Source organism: Microdochium trichocladiopsis (assembly GCF_020744255.1).
Source record: "Microdochium trichocladiopsis strain MPI-CAGE-CH-0230 chromosome Unknown B0I36scaffold_10, whole genome shotgun sequence".
NCBI lineage: Eukaryota > Fungi > Ascomycota > Sordariomycetes > Xylariales > Microdochiaceae > Microdochium > Microdochium trichocladiopsis.
In genome coordinates, this window is record NW_025763553.1 from 1148976 (window position 1) to 1162507 (window position 13532).

At 57.4% G+C, this 13532-nt stretch overlaps 5 protein-coding genes across 5 annotated transcripts; 4 read left to right on the top strand and 1 right to left on the bottom strand.

The window, feature by feature from the left end:
* Positions 1-622: 622 nt before the first annotated feature.
* B0I36DRAFT_252784 (uncharacterized protein) lies at positions 623-2608 on the top strand (the record flags this gene model as incomplete). Its single annotated transcript, XM_046150708.1, has 1 exon — positions 623-2608. One exon carries the CDS (start codon positions 623-625, stop codon positions 2606-2608), a length of 1986 nt encoding a protein of 661 aa, XP_046007271.1.
* A 576-nt stretch (positions 2609-3184) lies between these two features.
* B0I36DRAFT_333733 (uncharacterized protein) lies at positions 3185-4765 on the top strand. The gene is made up of 2 exons (XM_046155258.1): positions 3185-3471; positions 3650-4765. Exons 1-2 carry the CDS (start codon positions 3268-3270, stop codon positions 4676-4678), a joined length of 1233 nt encoding a protein of 410 aa, XP_046007272.1. The 5' UTR covers positions 3185-3267; the 3' UTR covers positions 4679-4765.
* A 944-nt stretch (positions 4766-5709) lies between these two features.
* B0I36DRAFT_393341 (uncharacterized protein) lies at positions 5710-8157 on the top strand (the record flags this gene model as incomplete). Its single annotated transcript, XM_046161462.1, has 1 exon — positions 5710-8157. One exon carries the CDS (start codon positions 5710-5712, stop codon positions 8086-8088), a length of 2379 nt encoding a protein of 792 aa, XP_046007273.1. The 3' UTR covers positions 8089-8157.
* Positions 8158-8745: 588 nt separating this feature from the next.
* B0I36DRAFT_252242 (uncharacterized protein) lies at positions 8746-11384 on the bottom strand (the record flags this gene model as incomplete). Its single annotated transcript, XM_046150673.1, has 6 exons — positions 8746-8863; positions 8926-10830; positions 10908-10922; positions 10988-11039; positions 11153-11176; positions 11267-11384. The coding sequence occupies 6 exons, from the start codon at positions 11382-11384 to the stop codon at positions 8746-8748; spliced, it is 2232 nt and encodes a 743-aa protein (XP_046007274.1).
* A 602-nt stretch (positions 11385-11986) lies between these two features.
* Positions 11987-13357, top strand: B0I36DRAFT_333735 (uncharacterized protein). The gene has a single exon (XM_046155259.1). It carries the CDS (start codon positions 12422-12424, stop codon positions 13157-13159), a length of 738 nt encoding a protein of 245 aa, XP_046007275.1. The 5' UTR covers positions 11987-12421; the 3' UTR covers positions 13160-13357.
* The last annotated feature ends 175 nt before the right edge of the window (positions 13358-13532 follow it).

A 13532-nucleotide genomic window follows, 5' to 3' on the forward strand; every position in this document is an offset into this window, starting at 1 on the left:
GCCGTGCGTGCAGCTCCATCTCCTCCGTTTGTCGGAGCCACATCCGGGGGAGGGGCATGCATCGGCAAGGCCACGTCCAGGGCCGCCGCCTCTTCCTGGGGAGCCCGAGAGCTGCGACAGCCCAAGCATGGCGCCTCGCTTTGGTCCAGTCTTGATCATGCCGGCATTGACGTGCACAGAGGACGAGACGCCTCGCCTGCCGACCGACCATGGCAGCTCCAACAGCTCCAACAAAGGCCTGCCTCGGCCGGCGTGGCAGCTCCGGTGCGGGCGGACCCCGCGGCCCGCTCGCCACCTTGGAGAGCTCGTCATCCCTCCACCCGTCATCTCTACGCAGCGAGCGAGCCACGACCTGCAGGCATGCTATTTCTCCCCGTCTTTTCGCCTCTTTCCTCTCACTTGATCAATCCTGCTCAACCCACACGGTGCTACCTCGACTTATACTTGCTTGCCATCCTCACTCGCATCTTCAACTGCGCCACTCCAAGGGGCAACGTAGTCCTTTCTCCCCTTCGTCAAGCCGCTGATGCTTCGCAGAGCACGGCCCGCGCCCATTCTTCGCACGTTCTCGAATCTGCCCGTACGCTCAATCCTACTGTCGCATCACACACGCCTGGTCTACATGGCCGCACACCCGTCGTCCTCGCCCCCGGCCGGCGCAGGCAACGGCGCTCCGATCAACGACATCCCCAAGACCTGGAACTTCACTTCAAAACTGCCCGCAGACAAGGTCTTTCCGACCCCGGCCGACTCCCACAAGACACCACGCGAAGATATCGGCCCCCGACAGGTCCGCGATGCCATTTTCACCTGGGTCCGGCCCCAGCCTGTCGAGTCCCCAGAGCTCCTCGCAGTGAGCCCCGCCGCCATGCGTGATCTGGGCATCCGTCGTGGCGACGAGGAGACCGAGGACTTTGTGCAGACCGTTGCGGGCAACAAGATCCAGGGTTGGGATGAAGAGACGCAGACCGGCGGCTATCCCTGGGCACAGTGCTATGGCGGCTTTCAGTTTGGTTCATGGGCGGGGCAGCTTGGCGATGGTCGTGCCATCTCCTTGTTCGAAACAACAAGACCGGCAACGATAGCGTCCAACAACGGGGCACCTGAAGATACCGACAACGACCAGCCTTCCCTCCGAGCCCCCCCTGCCGCACCTGTCCGATACGAGCTTCAGCTCAAAGGCGCCGGGTTGACGCCGTACAGCCGCTTCGCGGACGGCAAGGCGGTCCTGCGCAGCAGCATCCGCGAATTCGTCGTCAGCGAGTACCTCCATGCCCTTGGCATCCCATCAACACGGGCGCTCAGCTTGACGCTGCTGCCGAAGGTCAAGGTGCGTCGTGAGGCCCTCGAGCCTGGCGCAATCGTGGCGCGCTTTGCGCAATCCTGGCTGAGGATCGGCAACTTTGACATCCTCCGTGCGCGCGGCGATCGCGATCTGATCCGCAAGCTCGCGACATATCTCGCCGAGGATGTTCTGGGTGGGTGGGAGACACTACCCAGTCGTCTGACGGATCCTGAGAAGGCTACAGACACTGCCAACACGGTCGAAAGGGGTGTCCCGAAGGATGCCGTTGAAGGTCCGGAGGGGGTGGAGGAGAACAGATTTGCACGGCTATATCGGGAAGTTGCGCGGCGCAATGCTGTGACTGTGGCCAAGTGGCAGGCTTACGGGTTCATGAATGGCGTTCTCAATACGGACAATACGTCACTGTTTGGCCTCAGCATCGACTTTGGGCCGTTCGCGTTTATGGACAATTTCGACCCGCAGTACACACCAAATCACGACGACTACCAGCTGCGGTACAGCTACAAGAACCAACCGACCATCATTTGGTGGAACCTCGTGCGTCTGGGCGAGTCTCTGGGCGAACTTCTTGGGGCTGGACCCCGCATCGACGAGGAGGGTTTTGTCAAGGACGGCGTCAAAGAGGAAGAAGCTGAGGGCATTATCAAGCGCGCAGAGAAGATCATCATGCAGACTGGGGAGGAGTACAAGGCCGTGTTTCTCGCTGAGTACAAGAAAACCATGTCTGCTAGGCTGGGCCTGCAGACGTCTGCGGAGTCGGACTTTGACGAGCTCTTCAGCGAGCTGTTGGACAGCATGGAGGCTCTGGAGCTAGACTTCAACCTCTTCTTCCGCCGGCTGAGCGGCATCAAGACCAGCGAGCTCGATACGGAGGATGGCAGGCAAAGCAAGGCCGATGTGTTCTTCTATGAAGATGGGGTCACGGGCATTGGTGGCAACGCAGAGGCGCGCAAACGGATTGGGGCCTGGCTGGACAAGTGGCGGCAAAGGATTGTCGAGGACTGGGGCTCTGGAGAAGACGCCGAGCAGAAAAGGCAGGCGGCGATGAAGAAAGTGAACCCAAACTTTGTTCCACGAGGTTACATCCTGGACGAGGTGATCCGGCGGGTGGAAAAGGAAGACGAGCGGGAGGTGCTGGAGCGTGTCATGACGATGGCGCTGCACCCCTTCGAGGAGTCGTGGGCTGGCAGGACGTTTGACGGGCAGGAGAGGCCGTACGAAGGGGACGAGGCTGAGGAGACGAGGTGGGTTGGCGACCCGCCGCGACAGGCACGGGCGATGCAGTGCAGCTGCAGTTCATAGCGTGGCGATATTCGAGTGTAGTACCTCCAGGGACGTATCTATGGACTTTGATAACTTCCTTCGTCGTCGTTAACAACCTGCCTGGATGAGATGCTCGTCTTGGGTGGTGCTGTCTTTTCGCGGGCAGGGGCACCGGATGGAGCGGATGGCCGGCACGTGCCGGGAGCCCCAAGCGCAATGTTGTGGGTGGGGCTTTGGGACCCTTCTGCAACAGGGGTTGTCACGGAACAAATGGGGCGAACCATCCATCACTCGAGCACTTGCATCTGCCCATCCTGCATACTGGTGACGAACCTTGACATGCTGGGGGACTCATGTGTACAGTAAAGATGATGAATGCCCACGGCATGGGTGTTTTAAGCAAGAGCAGATGATGACCTGGTAGGTACGTTAGGTAGGCCCACACGCAGCCTGAAGAACAGCCTGTCTCGCTGCTTCCTGGAGCAAACACTCCCACGGCCAGTGGTGATTGCGTGTTCGGGCTTCCAGTGCGAGATGGGGTACGCGTAACCGGCGCTCGGCGCAGCTTGGCCTTCCACGCCATGCAAGGAATTACATCTCTTTGCATTCCTATCCCTTGAGGAAACTGCCTTTAACCAGCTTTGGTCTCTTCCTCTCTCCTCCTTCGTTCCTCATCCCCTTCCGCATCACCACTCGTCATGCCAGGCGTCCTTCTCTGGCGCGTTGCCAGGCATCTTGCCGCTACTGCCGTCACCACGTCGTCCACCGTACGGCGAGCCTCCGAGACTGACAGCAATGACATTCTCTCCTTGCTCGCCCAGCTCCCCTTGCCAGACAACTTCTGGCTGTGGGCTGTGTTGTTGATCCTCAATCTTCTCTATATTGTGCCCCTGTGCATCTACGTAAGTCTTTCTGATTTGTACGCCGACAAGGTGATTTTGACTTCGCCCCGCGCAGTGTGTTCCCGACACTATTATTATGCACGACCAGTGAGATGCGCTCCTCGCAGCCACATCCCCCGTCCTGCTACCAATCATCTTATTCGCCTTCTGACTGCGTGCTCACTTTTACATCTCGTAGCTGTCTTACGCAGTCAACAATCTGTGGCCGCTGCTTTGTATCGTCGAGTCCAGTGCCCCTTCAGCATACGAGCGCATTGCCCTAGCGGATATCGAGGAGGAGGATGGCCATGCAAAGGACAGCCCCGCCCTGGAGGCTGGCCACGATCACGACGACGACAGCAACGACGACAGCAATGGCAGCCACCCGTTACACGTCACAGACTCCGTCCGCGCCCTGAATAGGAGGCTCTACTCCATCGCCGGGTGGTTCTCTCTTCTCCGTGGCTTGCGACCGCACATGCTCTTCAACTTCGCTTGCCTTGTCATCTCGAGCCTGCTGGCTTGCATCCCCTTCATGCCAAGCGTGCTCGCGGTCGCTCTTGCGCCCCTCTTGACCGTTCAGCTTTATACCACATGGGTGCACATCGCCATCTCGGCGCCTCGTCACGACTCTCTCTTCCAACGCTTGCCACCATTCAAGCAATGTTTTCGGATAACAGCACTGCCAACCCTCGTCCTTTGGTTGGCAGTCGCCTTCTCGCAGCAAGCGCCGTGGCTGGTATTATCCGCCCTAGATCCAGGAATGGCAGACCTGACGGGCACGGACGTGACTGAGCTCCAAGTTTGGAGTGGCAGTGCTCAAAGCTTTCTGGTTCTTGCTGCTGTAGCCTTGGCCTACTTCTTGCCATCTATCTTGCTCGTCGTTCCAGCGCATATGGTTCTCACACGCGTGCAAGCGTCGATGCTGCCACCGAATGATGTTCCCATTGTGAATATGGATGAGCAGCTCCGACCGCACCATGAAAACAACAAGGAAGCCAAAAGCGGTCTTTGGCAAGGAGTATCAATGCTTGAAGCATGGCAGTCATTCCCATATTCGAGCTGGATACGACTCGTCAAGATGTACGGCAAGATGCTCCTCGTCACGGTCGTTGCAGAGTTGTTCATGGCTGCAGCCTTAATTGTACAGTTCATGCTTCTCTTACCTGGAAGTGGCTTAGAACTTGGTCCGCCGAGTTTGGCCTCTCCTTCTACGACAAGGTCTTGAGTTCGCAACGGCTACGCGCGCTCGTCGTCTATTTTGCATCTAGATAGTTAGCCTGAAATTGAACAATTGTAATTCATTAACTTATGGTCAAAATTCCGAGCCTTGCACCGTTTGGAAATCCCCAAATACAGTTCTGCAACATGCTCATGTCGATACAAAATGGCGGCCATGACGCCTGCCGAAAGACGTTGAGTACGGGATAGCTGCGAACGAGAAGGAGGAGCCTGTAGTGATACACTCAGGCACACCCAAAGCCTTTTCCCCGATCTTGGGTATGCAAAGCCAAGCAGCTTCCAGGTCTCATTCGGCGTCGTCCGTCCAGCCAGGTTACTCGGGAATCTGCGCACGGATCTCGACAGCGTGTTTGTACTGTGCGCAGATGCTTGAATCCTTCTGCTTCTTTTGCCTGGCCGGACAAAGCTGTGTTTGCCCGTTCGCGGATTCAAGCCACTTCAATTGTGCGAAAGAAGTCCTACACATCGTCAAAGACACGCTCGAGACCACAAAACCGCCTCGGGGCCGACGTCCTAGAAATATGCTTATTATTCTGCCGCTTGGTTTGAACGACAGTCGGACCGCCTTGTTCACCGAAAACTGAAGAGTTTCAGCGCCTACAGAACAATACGCAAACCATCTCGTGTCTCAATGGGAAACGATCCAGGAAACAGACGCACACGGCCAACGACGAAGCTTCCAACAAAAAGCTTTTGTTTTGTGTAATCGCCAGACATGTTGTCGGTCAAGAACCATAGGCGTGATTGTGGGCGTGGGATATATTCAGGAGGATGTTCGTCTTTCGGAAAACCGGTTTCTTTTCTCCTTACAACCAAGAGGAAGACGAATGCAACCAAAGCGAAACAGACCTACCGCCACCTTGCCATTTTCAAACCGCTTATTCTCACCACTAACAGCACCATTGAGCACGGCACGGCCACTGAGCTCGAGGAGCGTGTTGTATTGCCTCACATTGAGGCAACTAAACCCTTGACAGACACTGCTTCAGTTCGGACGACCCTTGAGATCTAGTCGAGATGGATTACAGCCGAGGATGGTCAGCGCAAATGCAGCCAAATCTCAGCCAGAGAACTCGTCTTCAAAACAGCTCGAGCAGCGGCAGACCAGTTTCACGATCAGGTCTTCTCCCTTATGGCCCAATTTCCACGCCACTGTCCGGTATTCCCCCACACATGCCTCAAGGCTCTGGCCGTCCATATCCCGGTGGATATCTGGGTCCGAACTACCCGTATCAAGCGGCAGCATGGCCACAACCTGCCGTGCAGCAGCCCATGCCGCTGATGTCTCCAAGCCAGTACTCTATGCCTTCTGGTAACCCCTATCCAGTGGCCAACCACTGGGGGTTTCCAGTCCAAGCTTATTTGCCGCCGAGTCAGCAAATAGTCCACGGCACGCAACCAGGGAGCCAGATAAACCTGAACTCGCAAGACGAAGCTTCTCTCTCGGTCATGGCTGGGCTGTCGTCTGTCGACTCGAGTATTGACCAATACTTCAGCAGCATGGGCGCTGCCCCCAACAGTACCGGCAGCATACTCAACGCCGGCAGAGGGCTCGCCCTTGGCACACCTGTACAAGCCCAATCACTCCAGCCGCAGCCTCCGCAAAGCAGCTTAGACCAGACAGATGGAAGCAGCAGTTCCTCCGCTCCACAGCCCTTCCGTATCACTGGACCAGTCGAGGGACTGTCGCTCCACAACTCCAACGATAGCAACAACAACAGCAACGGGGCACACGAGCCTCAGAAAACAGTCCAAACAAGGCTTCCACAACAAGCTATCACGGGCCAGAAGAGAAGCCGGGAGACGTCGAGCAGTCGCGGACAACGACCAGGAGACTCTGCAACAACAACAAAGCCGGCGAAAGAAGAACGGGAGGGAAACAACCCACCGCGTGAGGAGAAGAAGAGTGGTATCCAAGCTGCCGTCGACAAGGGTAAGAAGAGAGCGGCGGGGGAGTCTACCGCTCCTCCCACGAGCAAACGGCAGAAAGCCGCGACCAACCTGGGGGAAGGAGTCACCGCTGCCAGGCAAGGCTTGCCAAGGGATGGCGATTATGGCCACGGGCTGTCCTCGAGGCAGGAAGACGGAACGGAGGATGAGCACGTCGATGCTGCTTTCAAGGTAGAGCCAGCCCTGAACTCCATCAAAACCAAAAGCCGTGAAATGGTGGCGGGGCAGTGGCCGGGGAGCCAAGCGCCTGTCAAGGGCAGCAGGCTTCTGCTGAAGAACTACCGCCGGGTCTGCGACGAGTGCGTTAAGAGGCGGATCCGGTGCAGTTTCGCCACCGAGCCGCGGCCCAGAGGCGAAGATGTCACGAACCTGGGACTGACCTGTGAGCAGTGCCAGGCCGGAGGGAAGAGTTGCACGACCGCCAAGCCCAAGAAGAAGCGAGGCCCGGAGGAGGGCTGGGCGCTCAGTCCCCGCCTGCTCGAGATGTTGCGCAGGGACGACGAGCAGCTGCTCTATCGCTGGTGCTCAAGCGTGCTCTTGAGCGACCACCTTGTGGGCGAAGGTTTTGTGGGCGACAATTTCGATTACCTTGTCAGTACCAAGGCGATACCGCTCTCTGAAGGATGGGCAGAGACTCGGCTGTCAAAAGCCTTGAGGCTGAAGGCGAAGGAGCAGCTCCCAGACACGGAAGTCACAGGCAGTGCAGGAACTACAATTCGAATCACAAAGACTACAGACAGGCGCGATCCGAGATACCGCCTCGCGACGGACCTGCTCGATCGTCGGCAGCATGTAGCCGGTGAAGAGATCCGGAAACAGGAGATCGGGCTGGAAGTCGAGATCATCAATGCGTTCAACGTGAAGTGCGCGAGAACACACAAGACGGGCACATTGGCCTCAAGCTCTGGCACGATCCCGAGCTTGCCGCTTGTGGATATGATGCCGCCGAATGGGACAGCTCGTCCCGCCGAAATACAATCTTCACCACAGGAGGCTCTAGAGAAGAAGAAGACGAGTATTTCGGGTGATGCTCTGGACGAAGATGCTGTTCATGATGGAGGAGACTGCAAGACCGTCCAAAGTCCTCGGGAAAGGCAGCAGCCGCCAGCAGCATCTCTGCCTGTCACACATACCGAAAACACCACCACAGGCACCGTTCTCCAGGCACCGCCGTTACAGGGAGACTACGGCGAGGACGTCACGGTCCAGAAGGGTGACTCGCTCGTTTTCCCCGAAAACAGCCTCGGCTTCGACGATCTCTTCGGCCCCGAGATTGACACTGGCGACTTCAGCGGCAACGGCAGCAGTCTGTTTGATCTCGAGGCGGACACCACAGCGATGACAGGTGACACGAGCACTGCAAGCTGGATGGACCCCTCCACGGAGCTAGACTTCTTCTCGACGCCCTGGGACGGCGCGCTTGACTGCGAGACTTTGGACTTTTAATCACAGCCCCTGCAGGGCCTTCTTCTGTTGGACAACCTTACCGACCGAACTGAAGCGAGCTGCGACGGGAGTGTCTTGTCACATCTGACGTTCGTTGGCACAACTAGTCTAGATACCCTTGTTCATTTTCATTGGAGCGCTATGTTGAGTGGTCGTACTGCTGTATTTTGAAAATGCCGATGAGGGACGCCTTCACACAATGCGCGCTTCTCCGTCCACGGGTGCTGTACGTGTTCGCTGCCCTAATTGTGTGGCAAATGCGCTGAATGAAATGGCTGTTGTACCTGATGTCCGCCTTCGAGGCGGTTTCCCAACACAGATCTAGCCACATAATCAAGACAAATGTGCAATCGAACATGCCGTGTTTTGCTTTCTTGTAATCTTGATTCCTCTTCTTTCTTCGTTCTGTCTCGTCTGTATATCTTGCCTCCGCGCCGCCTCAAGCCTGCCGCCTCGTGCTATATGTACAGTATGGTGTGCATGTGGGCGTGTAGTGGCTCCCCATTCTTGGAAAAGAACAAATGGAACAACTCGAGAAAACGAATCGAGAGCTCATGATACACAGCTTTTGCACCCCTCCCAGACCACCACTTGTCCACCTCCCAAGACGCCGCGGCCCAGGCCCCAATATTACTCGTCCCAAGCTTGTGACTAAGTCTACGCGCCATAAGCGACCTGGCCCATAGGCTTATCTTCTGTCATGCCAGGAGCCATGAAATCTGTCTTAGGGTTGCCGGTAGCCTTGGCTGCTGAGCAACGAGCCATTGTCGGCGAACTGTTTGTGACTTGATTAGCATTTGGGCACACGAATGGAGGCTAGACGAGGTAGAAACTAACCTTCTAGAAATCACGTCGGTAAAGTAGAAGTCCTTGATGGGGTTCTTGAGGGGCTCGCCGGTAGGCTTCGCGCCCTTGTTCTGGTCCACAAGCTGCACCTTGCTCAGCTGCTGCAATGACGTGGGCTCAATAACGTCGTATGCGGTAAGGGCGGGGCTGATCTCGGCCATACGGTCACGAAGCTGAGCGACGTCGTCGTAGGGCAGAGGTGCGCCGAGGAACTCGCTGACGGCGCGGATGATCTTCCAGTCTGTCCGGGCCGCACCGGGTAATGAGGTGGCAGCACGGGTCATCTGGACACGGCCCTCTGTGTTGATGTAGGTACCAGCCTTCTCGGTGTAGGTGGCACCAGGAAGGACAACGTCGGCAATTGCGGCACCGCGGTCGCCGTGGTGGCCCTGGTAGACCACAAAGGCGTCCTTGGGAATGTCGGCCTCGTTGAACTCGTCAGCACCGAGGAGCCAGACCATCTTGGGGACGGTCTCGGCAACTGCAGCGTTGGGAACGGTGAAGCCGACCTCGAAGGCACCAGCCCTGGAAGCAGCACGCTGGAGAATGTTGAAGCCGTTGTGCTCAGCGGTCTGGAAGTTGGCGGCATTCTTGTCGGTGAATGTGCCCACAAGCTCGTAGAAGGCCTTGGCGTCGGCGTGGTCGGTGACCGCGGACCCGAGAACAATCATGGGCTTCTTGGCGGCTGCCAGCTTCTTCCCGAAAGGTCCAGCCAGCGCCTTCTTCAAGGCAGCAAAGTCTGTGCCGAGATGCTCGAATTCGAAAGTGGAATCCCAGGTCTCGCCGACAACACCAATCTCAAGATCCGATCTCATCCACTGCTTGCGAATACGGGCATTGAGCACCGCAGCCTCGTGCCTAGGGTTGGTGCCAACCAGGAGAAGGCAGTCGACATCCTCAATACCCCAGATCTTCGAGTTAAACAGGTAGTTGGAGCGCACATCGACACCGTGAGCAATGGGCTGGTTGCCAGAAGGCATGTCGAGGGCGAGGTTCTCAGAGCCGAGCTTGTTGGCCAGCTCCTTCATGGCAACCAGGGACTCTACCTCGGTCAATTCGCCAGCAATGACCTTGAACTCGTTACCCGAGGGGGCGAGCTGACGGTGGGCGGCCGAAATCTCCATCAGGGCCTGCTCCCACGAAGCCGGCTCAAACTTGCCGTCACGCTTGACGAGAGGCATGGTCAAGCGCTGCGTCCTCAGACCATCACAGGCGAACCGAGTCTTGTCGTTGATCCATTCCTCGTTGACATCGTCGTTCAGTCTGGGCTGGATGCGCATGACCTCGAGGCCACGCGAGTCGACACGGATGGCGGAACCGAGACCGTCAAGGACATCGATAGACTCGGTCTTCTTCAACTCCCAGGGACGAGCGCGGAAGGCATAGGGCTTTGAGGTAAGGGCACCAACAGGGCACAAATCGATGACGTTGCCGGAAAGCTCGGAGTCGAGGTTCTTCTCGAGATAGGTGCCGATCTGGATGTCGTTGCCACGACCGGTCGAGCCCATCTCGGGGGCACCGGCGATATCGTTCGAGAACCGAATACATCTTGTGCAGTGAATACACCTGTTCATGGAGGTCTTGATGAGGGGGCCAATGTTCTTGTCCTCGACAGCACGCTTGCCGCCAACCTCGTGGAAGCGACCTCTATCGCCGCCGTAACGCATGGACTGGTCCTGGAGGTCACATTCGCCACCCTGGTCGCAGATGGGGCAGTCAAGGGGGTGGTTGGCGAGGAGGAACTCCATGACACCCTCGCGGGCCTTGTGCGTGAGCGGGGAGTTGGTCTTGACAACCATGCCGGGCTGGACGGGCCACGCGCAGGAGGCAACGGGCTTGGGGGCCTTCTCGACCTCGACGAGGCACATACGGCAGTTACCGGCAATCATGAGCTTCCTGTATTGCATGTAAGTTCGAGATCGTAGGGTAAAATAATTGCGTTCTTTCGGAGGCGGTTTGGATATCGGACGTACTCATGGTAGCAGTATCTAATAAATAAATTAGCATCACATCGTGCAGCCGGATGTTCTGAGAATCTGGAAATTGGACATACCTTGGGATGGTGACACCAGCCTTCTCACAGGCCTGGATAAGAGCCGAGCCGGCTACAGTTCCGAGTCAGCACCATGTCTAAATTCGAAGCCCGTCTTCCCAAACAGAGTCTTGGCATAGTCATGACCCAAAATCGGAATCGTGGAGTTGGTGCCTCGTAGCGTACCTTCAACGGAGACCTTCTTGCCATCTGCAGAGCCAAACATGTTAGCAAAAGTTTCGCCAATCGCCCTGTAGCCCCCCATAAATATTCGCTGGTCCTCGGTTGTCGTCGACGTACCGATGGTGAGCTCGACCTCGGCAGGCCGCTGGACAGAGGCGGAAAATGCCCTCGCGGAGACGCGGGCGGCGTGCCTCCGGGACTGCCAGGCCGAACGGGCCAGAGACTGTCGCAGCATCGTGTCGTTGCTCCTGGCTGGCAGGAACAGAGCTGGGCGGCGCAGCAGCGGAAGTCGGGGGAGTGTGCGGTGGTGTTGGCGAGGAGAGGCGAGGGCCGTTGCTGGAGGGGGGGCGTGCAAGCCTTTCGACGACGACGTTGACGTTGACGACCTGGCTCTGGAGGCGAATTGCTGGGCTGGTGCTGCAGGCCGGCCGCCAGTGTCTGCGCTATTCCAGCTTGCCCAGGCTGGTTGCTGCCAGCCAGGGCGGGTTTCCACCTCTGGCCCAGTGAATCTTTCCAAATCCACCAGCTCTGATTGGCGAATTGGACGGCCGGCTGTGGCTACCTGGCACTGGGCATGGCCGAGGGCGTGGGCCTGCCGGTGCTGGAATTGTCATCCTCCCACCGACCCCTGCACGCCGCTGGGCAGGCTCGGACGGGTGGAGCTTGAGCCACAGCAGCCTACGCGCAGCAACAGCTTTGAGCCACTCTGGTCCAGCTCCAGCCACGCCAGGCAGGGGAGGCCCACCCCTCCACCCTGGCCGCTCCAGCAGCACAAAACCGCACGACGCAGGCTCTGCTTCTGGTGGTTCTTCTTCCTTTCCTCTCCATATTGTACCACGGGCACATTTTATTGTAGGTGAGCTTGAGCGGCGGCGCATCCGTGCGACGTCTGCTACAGTCGAGTCTTCCTCTATCTTGTGCTCCAGACCAACACCAACTCTTTCTGGAGGAGGGAACGCCGATTATGGAAGCATGTGAGGCAGGCTCCTCGGAGGGCCTGCTCAAGGATCGCTGCCTCTTACCGCCGGTCGTTACATTCCAGCCTGCGATTATGTCCTGGGTTTTCTTCGTAGATCATGATTGCCTGCTTGCCTCAAACAAAGTATGAAACGTGACTGGCCCTCGGATGGCGCACCTCACCTGCCGACGAGTGTAATGGAACGTGGAGCTTCACAGATGTCGCGAACCATGGATGGTCGCTGCTAGTGGTTGCACCACAAGTTTGAGCTTCTCCAGGAGCTTTGCCAACCTATTTTACATCTGCCAAGGTCCATGCCAGCCAGCCACGTCTGTCACAATGCGGACTTGAAATCTGCATGGCCAGCTCGGCCCTTCCATGTCCTCCCAGCACAAGGACGATACAAAGCAAGCATGAGCACAAGCCTCACAGTCGACGCCATCTGGCGGCCCATGACCCTCGAGGATGTCCCTCTCGTCGTGGCCATCGCAGACGCCGTCCATCCAGACCTCCCCGAGGACGCGGCAGTCTTTGCTGAGCGCATCAGGCTCTTCCCGGCAGGCTGCCACATCCTCGTGCCACAAAAATCACGAGAACAACGACAGGCCAGCGACAACAAGTCGCAAGCCACCACTGCCGGCCTAGGCTACATAATATCCCACCCAATCCCCAAGAATTGCCCGCCCAGCTTGAACACCCTCCTTGGCACCCTGCCCCTCCTTCCCACGGCGAACGACAACAATGCAGAGCAGCAGCAGCAGCAGCAGCAGTACTACGTCCACGACCTTGCCCTGGTCGCCGCAGCTAGGGGTCGGGGCTTCGCCGCCAAGGGCATCGCGGGCGTGCTGCATGGCCCGGACGCGCCGGCTTTGCAGTATCCTATGACTTCCTTGGTCTCCGTGTACGGGACCGCACCGTTCTGGCGGCGGCTGGGGTTCGAGGAGCAGGATCTACGGGCACAATCTCGAGATACAGATCATGTCCCCGCCCTGGTTGCGAAGCTGCGGGATTACGGCAAAGATGCAGTGTACATGGTCCGGCAGAATTCTTGATCGCGAGTGTCTATGTACAACCAACCTTGGAAGTCTCAAGCAAAAGCCGTGGGTGGCTGGTGTTATGTAGATGCGTCGATTGTACATCATTCCCATATACCGTCACACATGTTTCCGCGTGGGAAACGGTACCTGTCAATATCGTTCCTAGGACTGTGCAAAGAGATGGTCGAGCCGCTGCTGAAATTGGAAAGCATATCATAAAATTCTTCTCGTGTCTATTCTACATGCAGGGCATAATGATAGTCAAGCTGCATCCCCAGCGGCGTTTCTTTGCATGGGAAGAACATCGAGACATCTCAATCGAGCCCTGTTCCCTCTTTCCCCTTTACCACCAGAACGTGCCCCATGACCGCGACTACGAAGTACAATG